We start from the raw sequence: 16,520 nt of genomic DNA on the forward strand, positions 1-16,520 counted from the left end.
TTTTCTTTGAAAAGCGAGGGTGATAGCAAAACTTGACGTGTCTATTTTTAGTCATCTGCGATAAAATTCGCGCCCCACTTGCCGCCAAGAACCAACATTCACACCATCTAAGGTGGGTGGCATATCGCCAGAGTGTTTTAGGTCCATTGCTCTCCAAACAACCACTGTGGAAGAGGACAAAAAAATTATGATAAAATTGCTCTGATTTTCCCCATCGACTTTCATGGAAGAGGAGTCGAGAAATTGAGCTCTATTTTGGGGAAAAAAGAATTTCATTGAAGAAAAATGAGAAGACGAAGGTGGAGGACAGGAAATGTGGCAGACGAGAGAGGCGAAAAAATAATTAAGGAGATTACCGATTACGGTTTAGTCTAATTCAAACACCCATCTTGCATTCATCCTCACTTTCTCATTCATTCAACTCACCCCCAACTTTTCACCAGCTTCTCTTGAATGAACACACAAAAGCCCCGAAATATTTATGACATTTTCTCCACATTTATCATTTCAATCATGTCTGATGAACTTCAGAGTGGGAGGATGAGCTTTTGAAGTGGAGAAACTTTACCTCAATTTCAACCTTTTCCGTCTCAATTCCCAGCACTAATGAACTCGAATTCCTATAGACTTTGGCTTTTCAATTGATGCACTACAGAAGAGACAATTGAAAACCATAAATCCGTGTTCAATTGAGGTAAATATCCTCCTGAGGATATCTCAAATGGAATTTCTCAACACTGGGTAGAATCATTGCATAACAAGTTAAGAAGCTTTCAAGAGGTAGTAAAGATTTCAATAGATTTGTTAAGAAATTCATTAGACATGTTTAAAGTTTCGAAAATCCCTTTTCATTTGATCTTCATGTCGAAGTAATGCGAAACGTGCGAAACACTTTGCAGACGTTTTATATCTCGCATATATTCGGGTTACAGCTTACCTTCGGGAGTATTCTGCGACTATTCAAATTTATTTCTACAAGATAATTTCGGTAAACCTGTCTTGAGTTTCCTGCAGAAGGAACCTGGAGCAATTTTGTGGTTTTTAGGGTATTTGTGCCGAGAAAAGTACTAAAAGAGGTCCGAAATGGCGTCACTGCTGTTTTCTACGCCACTGAGGCTACTGATCACGCCGTTGGGGATTCTTACCGAGACTCTCAAGACGCCCTCTTCAGCCCTAATTTAATAAATCTCCGCAATTGCGTCTCAAGGAAGTCGTCTTGGGAGAAATTTTCTCACCTTTTGCTCTGCCACAACAGGAAAAATCAACTTTGTGGCGTCTGGAGGCACGAAGGGATGCAAAATAATTAAATTATCCCACCGAGAGGGAAGAGAAAAAGCCTAGGAGACATTGAAACTCACACCCAGACGCGTGGAGGGTCGGAAAAGGCGACAAGGTAAGCCTCAGAAACCACACGCAGATTGTTAAATTCAGCTTAGAACATAAATTCATCCTATTTAATGGAATATTTGTGCTTAATAAATTGTGTGATTCTCATTATCTTCATCTCGTGACTCGTGGCTGTGTAAACGGCGTTGAGAATTTTCTCAATTATTCATACTTCTCGGCCTCAAAGTGGAACGGGGTGTCAAATTGGGCGGAAAGTTCTTCTTTTTCGGTGACTCAATTTCCCGCCTGACCAACTAAAGTGCTTTCAGCCACTGAACTCAGATGGCGCAATCGCTTCTGTTCTCAAATCTTTAATTTTTATTCCACAAAATGATTATTTTATGTATTTGGATATAAATGGGTGAATTAAATAGAAAGTGTGAGGAATTAGATCAGATCTGCCACATTCATGGGCATCTCATCGATCTGCGTGGAGTAGTACTGCTCGATATCGCGCAGGATTCGAATGTCGTCCGACTTCACGAAATTGATGGCGACACCCTTGCGCCCGAAGCGTCCAGAACGGCCAATCCTGTGGATGTACAGCTCACGGTTGTTGGGCAGATCGTAGTTGATGACCAGCGAAACCTGCTGCACGTCGATGCCGCGCGCCCACACGTCTGTGGTGATGAGGACGCGGCTCTGGCCAGAGCGGAACTCCTTCATGATCTCGTCGCGCTCCTTCTGCGGCATGTCGCCGTGCATCGAGCTGACAGTGAAGTTGGCCTCTCGCATCTTCTCTGTCAGCCAATCCACCTTTCGCTTCGTGTTGCAGAAGATAACGGCCTGAGTGATGGTGAGGGTATCATAGAGATCGCACAATGTGTCGAACTTCCACTCCTCGCGCTCCACGGCCACGAAGAACTGCTTGATGCCTTCCAGTGTCAATTCATCGCGCTTCACGAGGATCCTAATGGGGTCGGTCATAAACTTGGACGTCATCTCGAGGATCTCGTGCGGCAGCGTGGCCGAAATCAGGCACACCTGCGTGGCAGGCGGCAAATAGCGGTACACGTCATAAATCTGCTCCTTGAAGCCCTTGTTCAGCATCTCGTCCGCCTCGTCCAGCACGAGCATCTTGATGGAGCGTGTGCGGAGCACTCGCCGGCGAATCATGTCAAACACTCGACCCGGAGTGCCGCTCACGATGTGCTGCCCATAGTCCAGCTTACGGATGTCCTCCCCCAGGTTGGTGCCGCCAATGCACGCGTGGCATTGCACATTCATGAAGTCTCCCAGAGCCAGAATCACCTTCTGGATCTGCACCGCCAGCTCGCGTGTGGGCGAGAGGCACAGCACTTGCGTCTCTCGCATCGTCGTGTCCAAACTCTGAAGGATGGCGACGGAAAACGTGGCTGTTTTTCCTGTGCCCGATTGCGCCTGAGCAATCACATCGCGTCCCTTGACAATCGGAAGAATGCTGCGCTGCTGGATAGCAGAGGGTTTCTCGAAACCTGCCCAGAAATATAGGAAAATTCAAAAACCGCTCAAGGAAAACACCATTTTCTGAGGTTATGTGGCCCCTGAAGTGACACTTCGCGGGGTCACCCAAAAAATTGCTCACCGTACGCGTAAATCCCACGAAGCAGCTCCTCCCGGAGGCCCATGGAATTGAAGGTGGGCACCACCTCAATATCCTCGCTAGTTTCGAACTCCACATTGGATAAATCCTCAGTATTTACACCACCGCGACGCGCTCCGGCCATTTTTGCTGCTTTGCTTTCACTTAACTGAATGCTTTCTTCCGTTAGCTCTAGAGGCGCTGTGTGCGACGAAGGGAAAAAGTGCTGTTTTGATTTCATGAGACGACCTAAAAATTTCAGTGGGGTTTTTTATTGCAATCTTCACGTGATATGGACTATCCTGGGGGTTCTGGAGGAGCAGGATGGAGCGTGGACCGCCACAAAAAGCTGAAGAAGCATAAGCACAAGGATCACAAGAAACACAAACGCAGATCTTCGAGCTCGAGCAGTTGCAGTTCCTCCAGTGACTCATCATCTGGCAGAAAAATGTCCAAGGAAATGAAGAAGGCACGCAAGGAGCAGAAGAAACTGCAGAAAAAGCTGAAGAAGGAGGCGAAAAAGGGTCACACCAACTACGACATCCCCATAAATTTGATGACCAACACGGCACGGGTGCCCGAGACGAGAGAGCAGTGGGAGGCGCGTCAGAGTGTCATCCGAAGGGTCACAGATCCGGTCACGGGACGTGAGAGACTTATCCGGGGTGACGGAGAGGTGCTGGAGGAGATTGTCAGCCGCGACAGACACCGGGAGATCAACAGACAGGCAACTGCAGCCGATGGTCAGCACTTCCAGGCCAACACCATCGGATGGAAGCTGAACTAGAGTCCTCCAACATAATCTATATTCTATAAACTATGAACAGAATGGTATTCAATTGTGTGGTAAAGGGAAATGCTGAATAGAGAATCTGCGAATTTAAGTCTCTCAGTACAATTGGATGAAGAACGTCGTGGCGCCGTCTTTCCAGGAGGGATCCTCCACAACCTTGGCTCTGCACAAGGGGCACGTTTGCTCTCGGTCAAACCACGTACCTACGCATGCCTCGCAGAAGATGTGGCTACATTCCAGCAGCACGGGATTCGTGTAGTAGTCGTGGCAGATGGGGCACATGCCACCGGCCGTTTGCTGCTGCTCTTTGGTCGGCGTGGCGCCGAAGCTGACGTTCTGCAGCAGCTTCACGAAGGATCGCTTCACGAACTTGGCTCTGTTCAGCAGATCTCCGCCCTTGGCTGCCATGTAGGCGGCCGCCAGGATGACGCCCATGATGCGCTCATAGGACGTGTATGAGTCCAGCAGGAAGACGAGCCACGGCTGAATGGGTGCCAAGGCGCGATACAGCTGAGAGACTGCCTCGGTCATTAGGTACACACGACCCTGGAGACGAGGGAGATCATTAGAGGAGATTAGCACTGGCGATAAATCCACTTACCCGCCCTTTGTACTCCATCACAGACGCCGGAAGAAGTGTGATGAGAATCTTCACACCCACAGTGATCAGTTTGAGGATCAAGTCCGTGATGCCAACGGAGAAGAGAAGGTTCCTCAGGCCGAAAGGCTCAGTGAAGGACGAGGCGAACATGAGGCTGATGTATATGTTCTTCCTCTCCAGCATGAAGCCCACTATCACGATGGCCAGAGTTATGTAGATGAGCTCCCGGATAAGTGTAAAGGTCCTTCTGTTCTGCTTCTTCGCCACCTCCTGGCGCACCACCCAGTTGGCGTGGGAGAACGTGACGAAGAGGACATTGCAGTCCAGAATGCCGTCGAAGTGGTCAAAGCAGGATTTGGCCAACAAGATGCACACGTATGGAAGATATCGACTGAGAGTTAGGAGAAAGGCTCGTGTCTCCGGCATCTGCGCCAGAGCCTCTGTCATGGGGCCCTCCGGATCTGCGTCCCTGGCTTGGTGGTGGTGATGGTGAGGTCTCAGTTCTGTGGCATTTGCGTTGTAGGCCGGCGGCTCAGCAGGCGCTGGCGGAGGACCTTCTCCGCTCACTATTCAGCATCAAGAGAAGCACTTTCAATGACCTTTAATTGGTTCAGACGATCGAAGATTACCTGAAGGCTGTCCATCGAAGTTTATCACAAAGCTGTCTTGGCTAGAAGGGTGAGTAGTCGTCCCGGTGCTCCGCACGGCCGTGGGGCCGCTCGTGGGGATCCATGTGCTGAAGTTGTTCATTGTCCGGGATTGCTGGGATTGAGCTAGGAATGATGAGTGAATCATGTGCGTGATTTCACGCCAATTTGTCGTCACAATGTTGTTCGGCAGGCGAAAGGTGTTCGCCAGGCGCCTTGTCGGAGCCTCTGGCGTGTGATTTGTCTCTCCAGTCGCAGCTCCAGCCTCTATGTTGGCCAGATCAATGGTGGTATCCTGCGCTTGCACTCCTTGCGAGTTCACACCGCGAGCAAAGTAGAAATTCTGCCCGGAATTCGACATTCCTTTCAATCTCCTCTTTTATCCACTTTCCACGAAGTATTTTTTCACTATTTGTGTGTAATTCTGTGCAATTTTACAGAAATTACGCTTTTCCCGAGATGCTCACTTTCATCATCCAACTATATTACGATAAGGCCTGAGAGGCTTGCTGTCGAATGTGATTCTTGTGTAAATATTTATCGTATAAATCCGATCGCTGGGTGCTTCAAGTACTTCAATTAAAATTGTACATTTTTTTTTTGTAATTTTTATCGATAATACTGTAATTATTCGCTGAATCATTCGCAGTTAAATGGGAATTATATCACGTGTCTTATCGCTCGATCACAATATCTGTGAAAATCATATTCAATTCCCGTGCCAATTTTTCACTTTAGTGACATCAGCACAGCCAAGTGGCCACCACTTGAAATACTGTGACAATCAGCTGTGTTTTTCCTAGAAAGTGGCTTTGTTTACATTCACAAAATCTCTCTAAAAAGTGCTTTTGCATGAAATTAAAAGCCAAATATGGCTCACGTTCAGTACGTCGATGGCCTCATAAGGGAATATATGCTTTTCCGGGGATTCTCCACATCCCTGAAAGCCTTCGATGCTGAATTGAAGCTCGACAAGGATAGAAGTTTCCGTGTTGACAAAATCATCGATAAAATCACTCACAGCATCAATACGCAGGATCTGGGGGCGCTCAGGGATATGTGGGCGCATCTGGATGGTCATCTTTTCACGAAACTCGAGCATTCCTACACGGTGGCTGTGAAGAAATTGGAGTCTGGCATGCTGAAGCTCTACCTTGTGACAGCGTTCAGCGCCAACAAGATGGACAAAATAACTGAATTCTTCGGGAAACTTGCCCACGAGCTGCAGAATCAACCAGAATGGAAGGAGTGGTTCTGTAAGTGCTCACATAAATACTTCCTCCTCTCTAAATACTTATAAATTCATCATTTACTTTTTTATAGTGTTTCCCTTCTGTAAGAACCCAGAGGAGCACCCAGTATTCGGTGTCTGCTTTACTAAACAATGGCAGGACACACTCATGATCTCTCTCCACAACTTCCTGGCCACAATATTCCAGTGCATGCCGCAACCAACACTCATTCGAGCGGAAACTGAAGCCTCCATGATTAAGAAACTTCAGGATGAGAATGCATCGCTGAAGAGTCGCTTGCAAGCACTCAATCAACCTCAAGCTTCTGGCTCATCCAGCGCATCCACATCTCATCAGTCGCGAATCTCAGCTTTCACCGACCAAAAAACCTACGATTCTAACAGGCAGAGAGCCTCGGGCTCGTCTCAAGCTAGAGTAGGCATTCCACAGAGCGCCCTCAATGACGTCGTGCCCTTCGACATCCCGCCTCCTGCCCACATTATTGATGACTTCTACATTATCGCCCAGGAGACGCTGAGTCTCGGCCAGAGTGCTGACATACAAGCCAAAGGATTCAAATCTCTCATTCGCAACATGAACATCGGCACTGGCGGTAGTCCAGTGCTGGGGCGGAAGGACAACAGGAACAAAAAGAGATCTGGTAGCGTGGGCAGTCGCACTTTGATGCAGAGAGAGTAAATTGATGCAGAGAGAGTAAATTTTGGGGCATGCAATTCTGAAATATATCCGTTGGTGTTCAAATAGCAAAACAATCTTTTTGCCGATATGAAGCGACCTCTTCAGGGAGTGAGTTTTCACGATGGCGACGAATAGGGTTAAGGCGAGAGAAACCAAAAGTGGCGAAATAATCGCTTACAGTGAGTCTGCAATTAGGAATAATGCCTCGGCCGTGGAGTATTGTCGCACCTCCATGGCAGCTTTATCGGGAAGCACTGCAGGTTAGTTAGATCTTGGTCACGAAGGTGGTTTTCACTGACGTGGGTGACACCTCATTTGTTTTCCTCTGCAGGCATCTTGGGCCTCACGGGAATCATAGGATTTCTCTTCTACCTGTTCGCTGTCTTTGGCCTCTGGTTCCTGCTGTTGTCCAAGTCCGGGACAAATTGGCAGAAGTATTTCATCAGTCGAAGAAGTCTGCTGACCAACGGATTCATGGGAGGATTGTGCACTTATGTCCTTTTCTGGACATTCCTCTACGGCATGGTTCACGTTTACTAGCATATTTGCCTTCAATTCCACGTATTTCTATGCAATTTCAATAAATTATATGATTCTGGGAAAACATTTTCATTCCTCCTGGATAAAACCAAGGATAAAACCATTCAACGTCTGCCACTCTGTGGTGATCAGAGCGACATCTATAGACATGTGATCAGTTTCACCGGACATGTTTTTGTTTTGGCTTTTGTGAAATGCGGTGGAAAATATCAAATAATTCTTGTTCCGTGACATATCGTGCGTGGAAATACTAAGCAACAGGTGCGTAAGATAAGATTGATTTATTCATCATAAAAGTCTGCGTGTGAAACGTACAAATTTACATAAATACTGCATGAGTGATAAATTATAGATCAGTTCTTGACATGAGACTACATTACGATCATAAAATTCTTATTGAATTTACAACTTATTCGTGAAATCCAATAGGTTTTCGCACTCGTAGGAGAGTAATTAGAGATACGTATATTCCGTAAATATAGATTGCTTTCGCTTTCTTAATCTAGAAAAGAGTGTCCGCTTCTGGATATCAGATTGTCGCCATTTTCATAGAAAAGTATTGGCTTCTCTAATAAGGAAGATTGTCCATCAGCAGCCGTTCTCCACCAGCGAGAAGATCTCATCGAAATGCGGTCGGGTTTCGGGTTCATATGACCAGCATCTCAGCATCAGTCTGTACATTTCGGGCGGAGTCTGTTCCGGGGCTGGCATTCGGTATCCTGAGGAGCAAATAATGATTTTCAGTTCAGGTTTGGCCAGAAAGAAAGAAATGTTGCTTACCTGCGTCAATCCGTTCCCTCGCTCTGGCGTTACTCATGCCGGAATATGGGGTGTCTCCCTTGGAGAAGATCTCCCACATGAGAATCCCGTAGGACCAGACATCACAGAGGGAAGTGTACTTGCCAAAGTTGAGGGCTTCTGGTGCTGTCCACTTGATGGGAATCTGCTTCATGCCGTCAGACACTGTCAAAGAGCGAAGATAATTGATAAGGATTTTACTGAGAAACTTCCTGGCCTCGATACTCACCTATGTATTCCTCCTCCTCGCGAGACATTCCAAAGTCCGAGATTTTCACGATATTCTCGTAACCAATGAGGCAATTTCTGGCCGCCAAATCTCTGTGAATGCAATTCTTCGACTCCAAGTATCTCATTCCCGCCGCAGCGTCGCGACACATGGAGATGAGTTGCTTGGCCGTGTGAGTGGTTTTGTGCTTGCGCAGGAAGTTGAGCAGAGATCCGCCGGGCACGAGTTCCATCACGATCATAATAGGCTGCTTCTGCACGCAAATCCCAATCAATTTCACAATATTTGGGTGATCATACTGCTTGAGGATGCGTCCTTCCTGCAAGAATTTCCGCTTCTGCTCCTCTGGCAAAGTCATCCGGCAAGTCTTCACGGCCACGTCCTTCTTCGAGGGCTTCAGCTTTGCTTTGTACACGTCCCCGAAGTTGCCGCGGCCAATCTTGTCCAGCAGCACGACATCGTCGTTGCTCAGCTCCCAGCGTTCTCGCATGACGGGCTTCCGCAGAATGGCACCAGATCGCTGAGTCACTGTGGCCTCCGAGTTGAACTGATACATGATGAGCTCCTGAATGCTGGGGAAGGAGCGCCCTTCAAAGCGGAAGTATCCCTCGGCTGTTGTCTGCACGATGAAGTGCTTGTGTCCGTTCCAGCAGACACTCAGTACAATCTGGCTCTCTTCATTCCTAATGGTCTCCCGGACGAGGAAGTCGCCCTCATTCTTCAGCAGTCTCACGACCTCCTCGCGCGGCAAGACTCCATGGAACCACTCTTCCTCGTAGAGAGGTCGATTCGTAGCCAAAGTCATCTGGAGGTGGGAAAGAGAGGATTTTAGTTGGGCAAGTGGATTTCCTTTGCACACGGATTGTCTACCAAGAGTGACTTTATACGCTTCTTCCTCACTGGTGGCTTTGGACGGAATCGAACATCCGTTGAAGAGCCACTCATTTCAGATTCACTCATTTTCTGGATAAAATCCTGCCACGCAAGAATGATTACACAAAAGCCAAACTATTTTTAACAACACTGAGCAAATTACAATCACCAATTGTGTTAGATGTGTGTCTTTTTAACAGATAATTGGTCAAGATTAGTGGGCAAAAGAGCCTGTGCTCTACGTGAGATCGGCCTGAGGTGAGACACTGCGTGAAGAACACTGAATGAACTCTTTTTTCTATGCTCCAAATTGATGGCTTAATCCTTTCACCATACGCTATTCTTGTGATTACATTCACGAATTGAGAGTTTCAGCTGATTTCTTCAGCACGGAATTTTATTTTTAGCCACTATCCGGTCGCGCACATCAGATTGGTCAACCAGTCTCTGTGTGAGATCAGAGACAAAAATCTCGTGTTCTCCTCCACTGAAGCTCTCAATTCGCACATTAGAGGCGCATACATTTTCTTTCTCAAAATCGCAATGATAGTGTAAATCCGATAATTGCTGTGTATTCGAAATGAAAGCATTTAGTCTAGTTTTATAGTTTTTCTTCTCTCACGTAAATAATAATAATATTGTACATATGATGTAGATATAAAATTGAATAAACATGCAAAATGCCCAAAGCATCAAATACTCACGCAATCAATTTCTGTGTAAAAGTGATTGTGAATGTTTTGGGTATTGTCGATCAATGATGCGTCACAATTGCATAAATTCGCATGTTCTGCAAGCTTACTCATCTGCGAGATTTCCTTCCCGTGCCCAATTGGCTTGAGACAGTTCTGACAAGTGACTGATGGCTTCTTGCCTCTCGGGAAGCTGAATTTGAACTTGGACTTGAATTGGAACTTTGCCTTGCCCTTCTTCTGCTTCTGGGCGTGCTGTTTCAGCTCGAGTGGCTCCATGTAATCCTCCGTTCTGGCCAATTTATCTCTGATGCCAGATTGTGGATCATTTATAATTAGAGATGTGTCATTGCTGGTCGCAAGTGAACTCGAGCACTCGTCGAGAGTTGGTAAATCATTCTGCTGAACACTTGTATTTTCACTTGATGCCTTGGAATTGTGCCGAAATGAGGCGAAGAGTGATGATAGTTTGCTTCTCTTCAGATCACTCTGCTCATCGTGATCGAGGGTGTTGTCTGGAGCGTCATCATTGGAATGTTGTGTATCGATTTTCTGTTTCTGCTTCGATCCCTTCAGACGGATATTGCGGAATTTGGTGTTTATATCGAAGTCTCGCATGAGGTCGTCAAAGTGGAAGACATCGCCTAAGAGCCATCGCTGAGAGGCATCTGACTCCCCCTCCTTCTCGTCAGATTTGTCGGCTTTGAGGAAAAACCTCGACTTATTCCCCTTTCCATTGTCCGCCTTTCCAATGGCACTGTGAGCGCCTTTGCAATTCTCACAAGTCACTGCATTGCTCTGTGACGTGCTTTCCACCGCATTTGAATCGGGCTTCTTTGAGTCTTTTGGATGCTTGATTGGTGGTTTCTCATCGGGAAATGCCTCCAAATCGTCAATTTCAATGTTGACTATCTCTGCGTGAGTCTCGCATGGGATTTGCTCACTCATCTCCGCTGCATAGTGTACAGTGAAGTGTGTAGTTGTGTTTTTGGCAAATGTTGCATGGTTGTTAGTATCAACCTCGACATAGATATTGTCAGTTACATCAATAAAATCACCACTCAATGGGTCTCTCATGGGTAGGCTATTTACCGAGGAAGACGCTAAACTACTTAATGATCGCGTGGTCAGAGAAGCTCTCGTGGAGCGTGGCGTTCTCTCTGGTGTGTGCGGCAGGGGTTGAGATTTCCGTCTGAATTGGGCACTTATGAGGCTCATCACCTCAGCGCCCTTCTGCAGGAGGAACGATGATGAACCCGGTGACTCCTAGATAAGCAATGTGCCAACAACCCAGAGAATTATTTACCATCACCAGTAAGCAACAAATATCTTCTACTCGCCTCCACTGATACCCAAGTTTAGCAATTGAGACGTGCTTAAGAGAGCAAAAACATGAATAGTGACTTACAGGTTGATCAACATTGGCGCTCTCAATGAAATTCTGCTCCACTGAGATGTCATCACATCCGGACGGTAGTTCTTCGCAGCCCAAATCATTCAGTGCAGTTTTTATCATATCCACCAGTTTCAATGTTTGCTTCTCTTGACACTTCAGCGCGTTGATATCTTTGGAATATCTGAAGGCGGAATATGAATTGCAGTTATGTTTTTTTGTATTATTATTAGCAAATTACTCACTTGTTGGCATCTTTGCCAATTCCATTGATACCATTATTTGACTGCATAGTTGGTGTTTGTGTGCCAGATTCAGCTGCCAATTTGATTTGTTTCTCCTGAGTTTCTTTGACGGTATTTTCAAGATCACTTAAACGCGATCGTAGCCATTCCACCGTTAAATTGTCCACAGTGAGTGTGTTTGGCTGCAGTTTACCTGGTGTGTCCTCAATTAACTTCTCATCGAATTGAAAGACGATCGGATTGGCCGGAGATGTTCTATAATAAGATGTGGTAGAGAAAATATAGTATAATATTGTACGTAATCAACGTTGATTTTGCTTTACTTGTGCTTCTCTGTAAACTCCCTGTACTCTTCGGCTGGATTAACATGGGCAATACTGAGTTCAACACGCTTCTGGATATCTCTAAATTTGTCTGATGTGAAATCACCATGTTGACATGCCTCTTGAAGGATGTTTCTCCTGTGGGAAAGGAAATCACATTTACACATTTTGCATACATTGAAAGGCCAAGTGTGAAGGTAGTGTTTACCATGTCTGAATGAAGCCCTCTTGAAGGGATTGCTGATGCTCAAGGAGTCCAGGCAGGAGCACTGTCCTGAAGTCCTGCTCCACTTCTACAGCTTCGGTAATGAGTAGAACGTATTCGTTGTGTGCTAAATGCAATTTCCTACATGCCTTCTGGTACTTGTCTCTGACATCGTCCAATTTTCGCCCAGATCTTCCAGCTAATTAAGAAAGAAAACCATGTTAATTGGCAATTTAATAGAAAGAAAAAGCACAATATATAATTTATTTATGCAATTAAACTCACATTTGAAGTAATTCTCCTCAAATCTCGACCGAAGACCCTTGTAATATTCCAAGTGTTTTTGGTATTCTGTCTTCTTCTTTGATACCTCTTCCGTGAGCTGTAAATCCATAGGAGAGTACGGTTAATCATTTTTACACTATAAAATAATTATGCATAAGAAGCCTAGTGAATTGAAGCAGATAGGAGTGTAATTTAGCCAACGAGATAAAAAAGAATTAAACTGTGAATGTGAGTGTGAAGACATTGAGTATAGAGTTCAATTATTGGGGGGAAACTTCATCAATGGATTATTTCTTATTGCCTGTGTGGAACCTATTTACTTTGCATGAAAAGAGACTGGTTGATTAACATCACTTGACATTAAAATAACACAATATAATGGTGTATAAGTGAGAAAAGCAATTTCTCACGCCTTATATTTCTTTGGCAAAAAAGAATGTGAATAGAGTATGAAATTTGCATTGTTGATGAATATTATTCATGCTTTCTTTCATCTTTATGCCTCGCTTTTTTAGCATTCCTCTTCGATATGTCAGAAATTTATGATCTCATGATGAATATAGAATACATTATATATAAATCTTTAATCACTCTCGAGATCGCTGCAGAAAAATATATATGTATACATAATAAATACACTGATGTGCAGTGCAATAAGCCTGATTATTATTATATAGCTGTTCACAGTCAAGTTTATCAGAGATGAACATTTATTTACTATCAGATCTTTAAATAATATGTGGTTTTGGTTGGTTTTTGTCCTTAGGAAAAGATGAAAATAACGATAAGTGTAGAGATTTCTAAAAACATATGTTCGAGCGGATATTTAAATTTTTAAACTTAAAATTAGGTGGGCCTATTTCGCTGGGCATGAATGTACATGAACAATAAATTGAACAGTTGTGGAATTTTGCCAATTCCGACATTGTAACTCTGCGTGGCATATTTTTAATTTTACACTCTATGAAACTGTGCGGCTACACTCGTAAAATGTGTGTATTTATAATCCCACTAATTGTATTAATTGGACTCCCACAGTTGTCTTTGAGACTCACGTGATTAAACTTAGTGGCAATTCGACTATGCTCCTCCTGATATGTCTTTCGTGCCTTCCTCTTGTCTTGGTACAATTGGGTCAACTTGTCCTGACACAGAAGTTCCAGGAATTCAGCATTGCACTTTATTTGTTTGGCTGTCTGCTCCAATTCCTCCATGAGCGTCCGCCAGGCTTTAGTTATGAGACTCCCTGCAAATGGAAGAAAAATTGAGTACAAATTGAGACTCTCGGCGAATGCCTCTCGGTTTGGGTGTTGAGTGAGCAAATTTTTTTTTTTTGGAACTACATGCAAGTGAATTATGAATGACCACACACATCATGATTTTCACTTTCGATCTTGTAAGAAACATTTAGCAATATCTCTGGATATGCAATCCAATTTGGGTGTGAGTTTCTCGATGTTATGATAAAATGTGTATAATTTTAATTAGTGGTGAATTCAATGTCATTTTATACAGCTCATTTCGAATTCTTGATGCTTTCTTGCAAACGAGGAATTCACACGTTGGCTGGGAGAGCCAAGAAAATGCGCGAGATCGATAAGAGCAGTGAGATGGCATTTAAATGTGTCAATAGAAAGTTCGACTATTAATATGATAATTTTACTCACCGTGCAGATCATCAGCTCTGTCCACCTTGAGGCCTTGCTGGGCCACTTGTCCCAGGGCAATGGCGTAATCCTTGTCACACTTTGCCTTCTGGTTGATGCACCTCTTCATGGCATCCAGAAGACGGAGTTCAGCATCCAAACGCAAGAGGAGTGCCTCATGGGCCACCCTTCCTTGCAACGCCGACGAAAAGCCCATATTTTTACTTCACACACTCGCACACAATTCAAGTCTATTTAAAGATCCGCTCCGTGATGTTGATCAGCACCATTGCACCCTTTCACGTGCGAGGGGAGAAGTCCTTTCACCCAGTTCCCTGAATTCACTGCCACAACAGGAAGTGTACAAGAGACACGGTAAAATCACGGTGACACTATTTTTTCTCTCAAGCAATGTCTTCACATTTCACAAACACAGTTACAAGAGTCAACTCTTGAGTCTCTTTGACACAATCTTCAATACTGTGTGTGATTCTCCGAAAACATGACTCTCAAAACTGTTGGGATTTGGAGTTTCCAAAAGACGGAGTTTGGCTCACACACTGTCTAACTTTGATGCATGTATTCCAACTCTGTGGAGATATAAACAAGTTTTGTGCTGTATTGTGTGACTTTCACAAAAATATTGGTACACTTTGGCTTTTAGGAGGTTTCTGTAAAAGTCAAATCCATTCTATACAGTTCCCGAGACTTTGATTTAACGTGCTTAATGCGCAGTGAAGGAAAATGTGCAGCTATACGTGATTATATTTTCATTCATAAACTGTGTGTAGACACAACAAAAAATATCACTTATTACACGATTTTACCATTACCCACTCAATGAAATTCAATTATTTGTTGCCTAGTCTTATCAACTGGTCTTGTTTTATCATAGGCAAAGAAGAAGATAGCGAGAGAGAGGGAGAACGAGAGGTGGGAAGTGGAATCTATGATAATCGGGTCGCGCACAGTGAGCAGATTTGCTTATCTTATCGGTAGATATATCTCTGAAATTGCGAGGAGAGAACTTGACCGGAAATTCCTCTGTTAATCACGATCAATTGACACTTCACCTTTATTATAAAGTGAGGCGACGCGCGAGAAGAAATAATTAATTCGAGCAAGTCTGGCTGTCTCGTTTTACTCAATAATATTGGAAGACGCAGCGCGACTTGGAGGAAGTAAGTCGAACACAGAAGGCAAATATAGACTGAAGCAAATTGTGTTGAATGTTGAATTCTTGCTTGAATAATGTAGTTCTTTGGATGTGAGGAATACACTTGGTTACTCTCGTGGCCAATATATGCTCTTGTACATATTATGGTGTGTGGTTGTATAATGTTGCCCCCGAGGCATAAAAGTCTTCTTCTCTCGCTCTCTTGTGGGCTCCTCTTGGGCATTCATACTGAAGTGTTGCGAGCGGGCTTCTTGGGATGGTCTTCGCGTGGTGTGCGCCTCATTGGGCAGTATAGAGAGGAGGAAGATGTCTCTTTGAGGAGAGTTGTGAAGAGAGCGAGAAAGACAGACCACATATACACTCATGATGGCACAATTTAATTTTCTCGTCTTTTCTTGTTTTATTTATTTACCATATGCATGATATATATACATCACTACGTCTTCAATTATATGTATATATGCGGATCTTTTCTTCACCACCTCTCTTAGACATTATTCCTCTGTCTCTCAACATTATGGCTCTCTCAAGAAAATTGTACGTGTATGAAAAATGTTAACCATTACCAAGTACAATATTACATCGCTTAATATTCTCAACACGGAAGAATGGGGTAAATAACCCCTGTTTTTAAGTAATGAGCCGCGAGAGGAACAACAATTGTTGCAAACACTCCTTTGAGTTTATGTTATAGTAAATTTTTCCTCCTCTGGCACTCACTTTGACTGAGAAATGGTTCAGTAATTGGTGAGAGAAGACAGTGGAAAAGAATTCTAAATATACTTTCAGCGCAAACGAGTGGCAAGTGATACAATTTTTTGGTGAATTATTGAATAATTTATGATTGAAAATTTTCACGCTTATGATCACCCTCGACCATATGCAGTGTGCGTACACAGGAAAAATTGTATTCTATTATTAGTTTCGTATGTAATGTTGGCGAGATAAAAAAAGTAACACAAACAACACTCTTCACAAATATAAAGTCCTCCAAGTGTAGACGAAATTGAGGTGTAACGCGACCACTTCACACGAAATCCCGTCTGCAACTGGCTTCCACTTGAGTATGCTTTCTTGTAGGAATCTTTTGTATCGCACACAAGTTGTCTATTTACTTTTGATTCGTGCGCGAGCGAGTGAGAAAGGGAAGAAAGAAAGAAAGAGAGAGAGAGAGAGACGAAGACGTGAAACAACT

The 16,520-nt window shown here is 44.2% G+C and overlaps 6 protein-coding genes across 11 annotated transcripts; 3 read left to right on the plus strand and 3 right to left on the minus strand.

The window, feature by feature from the left end:
* Positions 1 to 1,701: 1,701 nt before the first annotated feature.
* Positions 1,702 to 3,188, minus strand: LOC132258457 (eukaryotic initiation factor 4A-III). The gene is made up of 2 exons (XM_059755785.1): positions 2,951 to 3,188; positions 1,702 to 2,840 (listed from the first exon to the last, which is right to left on the minus strand). Exons 1-2 carry the CDS (start codon positions 3,186 to 3,188, stop codon positions 1,774 to 1,776), a joined length of 1,305 nt encoding a protein of 434 aa, XP_059611768.1. The 3' UTR covers positions 1,702 to 1,773.
* On the plus strand, positions 3,148 to 3,831 carry LOC132258102 (ADP-ribosylation factor-like protein 6-interacting protein 4). The gene has a single exon (XM_059755218.1). The coding sequence runs from the start codon at positions 3,240 to 3,242 to the stop codon at positions 3,732 to 3,734; it is 495 nt and encodes a 164-aa protein (XP_059611201.1). The 5' UTR covers positions 3,148 to 3,239; the 3' UTR covers positions 3,735 to 3,831.
* LOC132258099 (RING finger and transmembrane domain-containing protein 2) lies at positions 3,810 to 5,503 on the minus strand. The gene is made up of 3 exons (XM_059755213.1): positions 4,971 to 5,503; positions 4,342 to 4,907; positions 3,810 to 4,286 (listed from the first exon to the last, which is right to left on the minus strand). Exons 1-3 carry the CDS (start codon positions 5,347 to 5,349, stop codon positions 3,837 to 3,839), a joined length of 1,395 nt encoding a protein of 464 aa, XP_059611196.1. The 5' UTR covers positions 5,350 to 5,503; the 3' UTR covers positions 3,810 to 3,836.
* A 253-nt stretch (positions 5,504 to 5,756) lies between these two features.
* LOC132258101 (WD repeat-containing protein 91) lies at positions 5,757 to 6,993 on the plus strand. Its single transcript, XM_059755217.1, has 2 exons — positions 5,757 to 6,244; positions 6,312 to 6,993. Exons 1-2 carry the CDS (start codon positions 5,860 to 5,862, stop codon positions 6,917 to 6,919), a joined length of 993 nt encoding a protein of 330 aa, XP_059611200.1. The 5' UTR covers positions 5,757 to 5,859; the 3' UTR covers positions 6,920 to 6,993.
* Positions 6,978 to 7,516, plus strand: LOC132258103 (ER membrane protein complex subunit 6). Its single transcript, XM_059755219.1, has 2 exons — positions 6,978 to 7,179; positions 7,251 to 7,516. Exons 1-2 carry the CDS (start codon positions 7,041 to 7,043, stop codon positions 7,457 to 7,459), a joined length of 348 nt encoding a protein of 115 aa, XP_059611202.1. The 5' UTR covers positions 6,978 to 7,040; the 3' UTR covers positions 7,460 to 7,516.
* A 209-nt stretch (positions 7,517 to 7,725) lies between these two features.
* Positions 7,726 to 16,299, minus strand: LOC132258097 (tyrosine-protein kinase Fer). 6 transcript variants are annotated; one of them, XM_059755207.1, is made up of 12 exons: positions 15,222 to 16,299; positions 14,170 to 14,738; positions 13,558 to 13,748; positions 12,503 to 12,599; positions 12,221 to 12,416; positions 12,013 to 12,150; positions 11,690 to 11,944; positions 11,460 to 11,628; positions 10,064 to 11,317; positions 8,487 to 9,291; positions 8,240 to 8,422; positions 7,726 to 8,178 (listed from the first exon to the last, which is right to left on the minus strand). In XM_059755207.1, the coding sequence occupies exons 2-12, from the start codon at positions 14,363 to 14,365 to the stop codon at positions 8,048 to 8,050; spliced, it is 3,615 nt and encodes a 1,204-aa protein (XP_059611190.1). In that variant the 5' UTR covers positions 14,366 to 14,738; positions 15,222 to 16,299; the 3' UTR covers positions 7,726 to 8,047. The 6 variants fall into 6 exon arrangements, with proteins under 6 accessions (XP_059611190.1, XP_059611191.1, XP_059611192.1 ...); XM_059755208.1 differs by having other exon boundaries at positions 16,221 to 16,244; XM_059755209.1 differs by lacking the exon at positions 15,222 to 16,299 and having other exon boundaries at positions 11,144 to 11,317; positions 14,170 to 15,171.
* Positions 16,300 to 16,520: the final 221 nt, after the last annotated feature.

Source organism: Phlebotomus argentipes, unplaced genomic scaffold (assembly GCF_947086385.1).
Source record: "Phlebotomus argentipes unplaced genomic scaffold, Phlebotomus argentipes genome assembly scaffold_4, whole genome shotgun sequence".
In the NCBI taxonomy this organism is placed as follows: Eukaryota; Metazoa; Arthropoda; class Insecta; order Diptera; family Psychodidae; genus Phlebotomus; species Phlebotomus argentipes.

Bases quoted from the DNA above. Each gene is read 5' to 3' on its own strand.
- LOC132258457 (XM_059755785.1), bottom strand. From the start codon at position 3,188: ATGAAATCAAAACAGCACTTTTTCCCTTCGTCGCACACAGCGCCTCTA. The intron at 2,841-2,950 runs GTGAGCAATTTT...ATTTCTGGGCAG, and splicing joins TCGTGGGATTTACGCGTACG to GTTTCGAGAAACCCTCTGCT.
- LOC132258102 (XM_059755218.1), top strand. From the start codon at position 3,240: ATGGACTATCCTGGGGGTTCTGGAGGAGCAGGATGGAGCGTGGACCGC.
- LOC132258099 (XM_059755213.1), bottom strand. From the start codon at position 5,349: ATGTCGAATTCCGGGCAGAATTTCTACTTTGCTCGCGGTGTGAACTCG. The intron at 4,908-4,970 runs GTAATCTTCGAT...GATGCTGAATAG, and splicing joins CTTCGATGGACAGCCTTCAG to TGAGCGGAGAAGGTCCTCCG. The intron at 4,287-4,341 runs GTAAGTGGATTT...CCTCGTCTCCAG, and splicing joins TGATGGAGTACAAAGGGCGG to GGTCGTGTGTACCTAATGAC.
- LOC132258101 (XM_059755217.1), top strand. From the start codon at position 5,860: ATGGCTCACGTTCAGTACGTCGATGGCCTCATAAGGGAATATATGCTT. The intron at 6,245-6,311 runs GTAAGTGCTCAC...ACTTTTTTATAG, and splicing joins AGAATGGAAGGAGTGGTTCT to TGTTTCCCTTCTGTAAGAAC.
- LOC132258103 (XM_059755219.1), top strand. From the start codon at position 7,041: ATGGCGACGAATAGGGTTAAGGCGAGAGAAACCAAAAGTGGCGAAATA. The intron at 7,180-7,250 runs GTTAGTTAGATC...TTTCCTCTGCAG, and splicing joins TTTATCGGGAAGCACTGCAG to GCATCTTGGGCCTCACGGGA.
- LOC132258097 (XM_059755207.1), bottom strand. From the start codon at position 14,365: ATGGGCTTTTCGTCGGCGTTGCAAGGAAGGGTGGCCCATGAGGCACTC. The intron at 9,292-10,063 runs GTGAGTATTTGA...TCCCACCTCCAG, and splicing joins TTTACACAGAAATTGATTGC to ATGACTTTGGCTACGAATCG. The intron at 8,423-8,486 runs GTGAGTATCGAG...GCTCTTTGACAG, and splicing joins CGAGGAGGAGGAATACATAG to TGTCTGACGGCATGAAGCAG.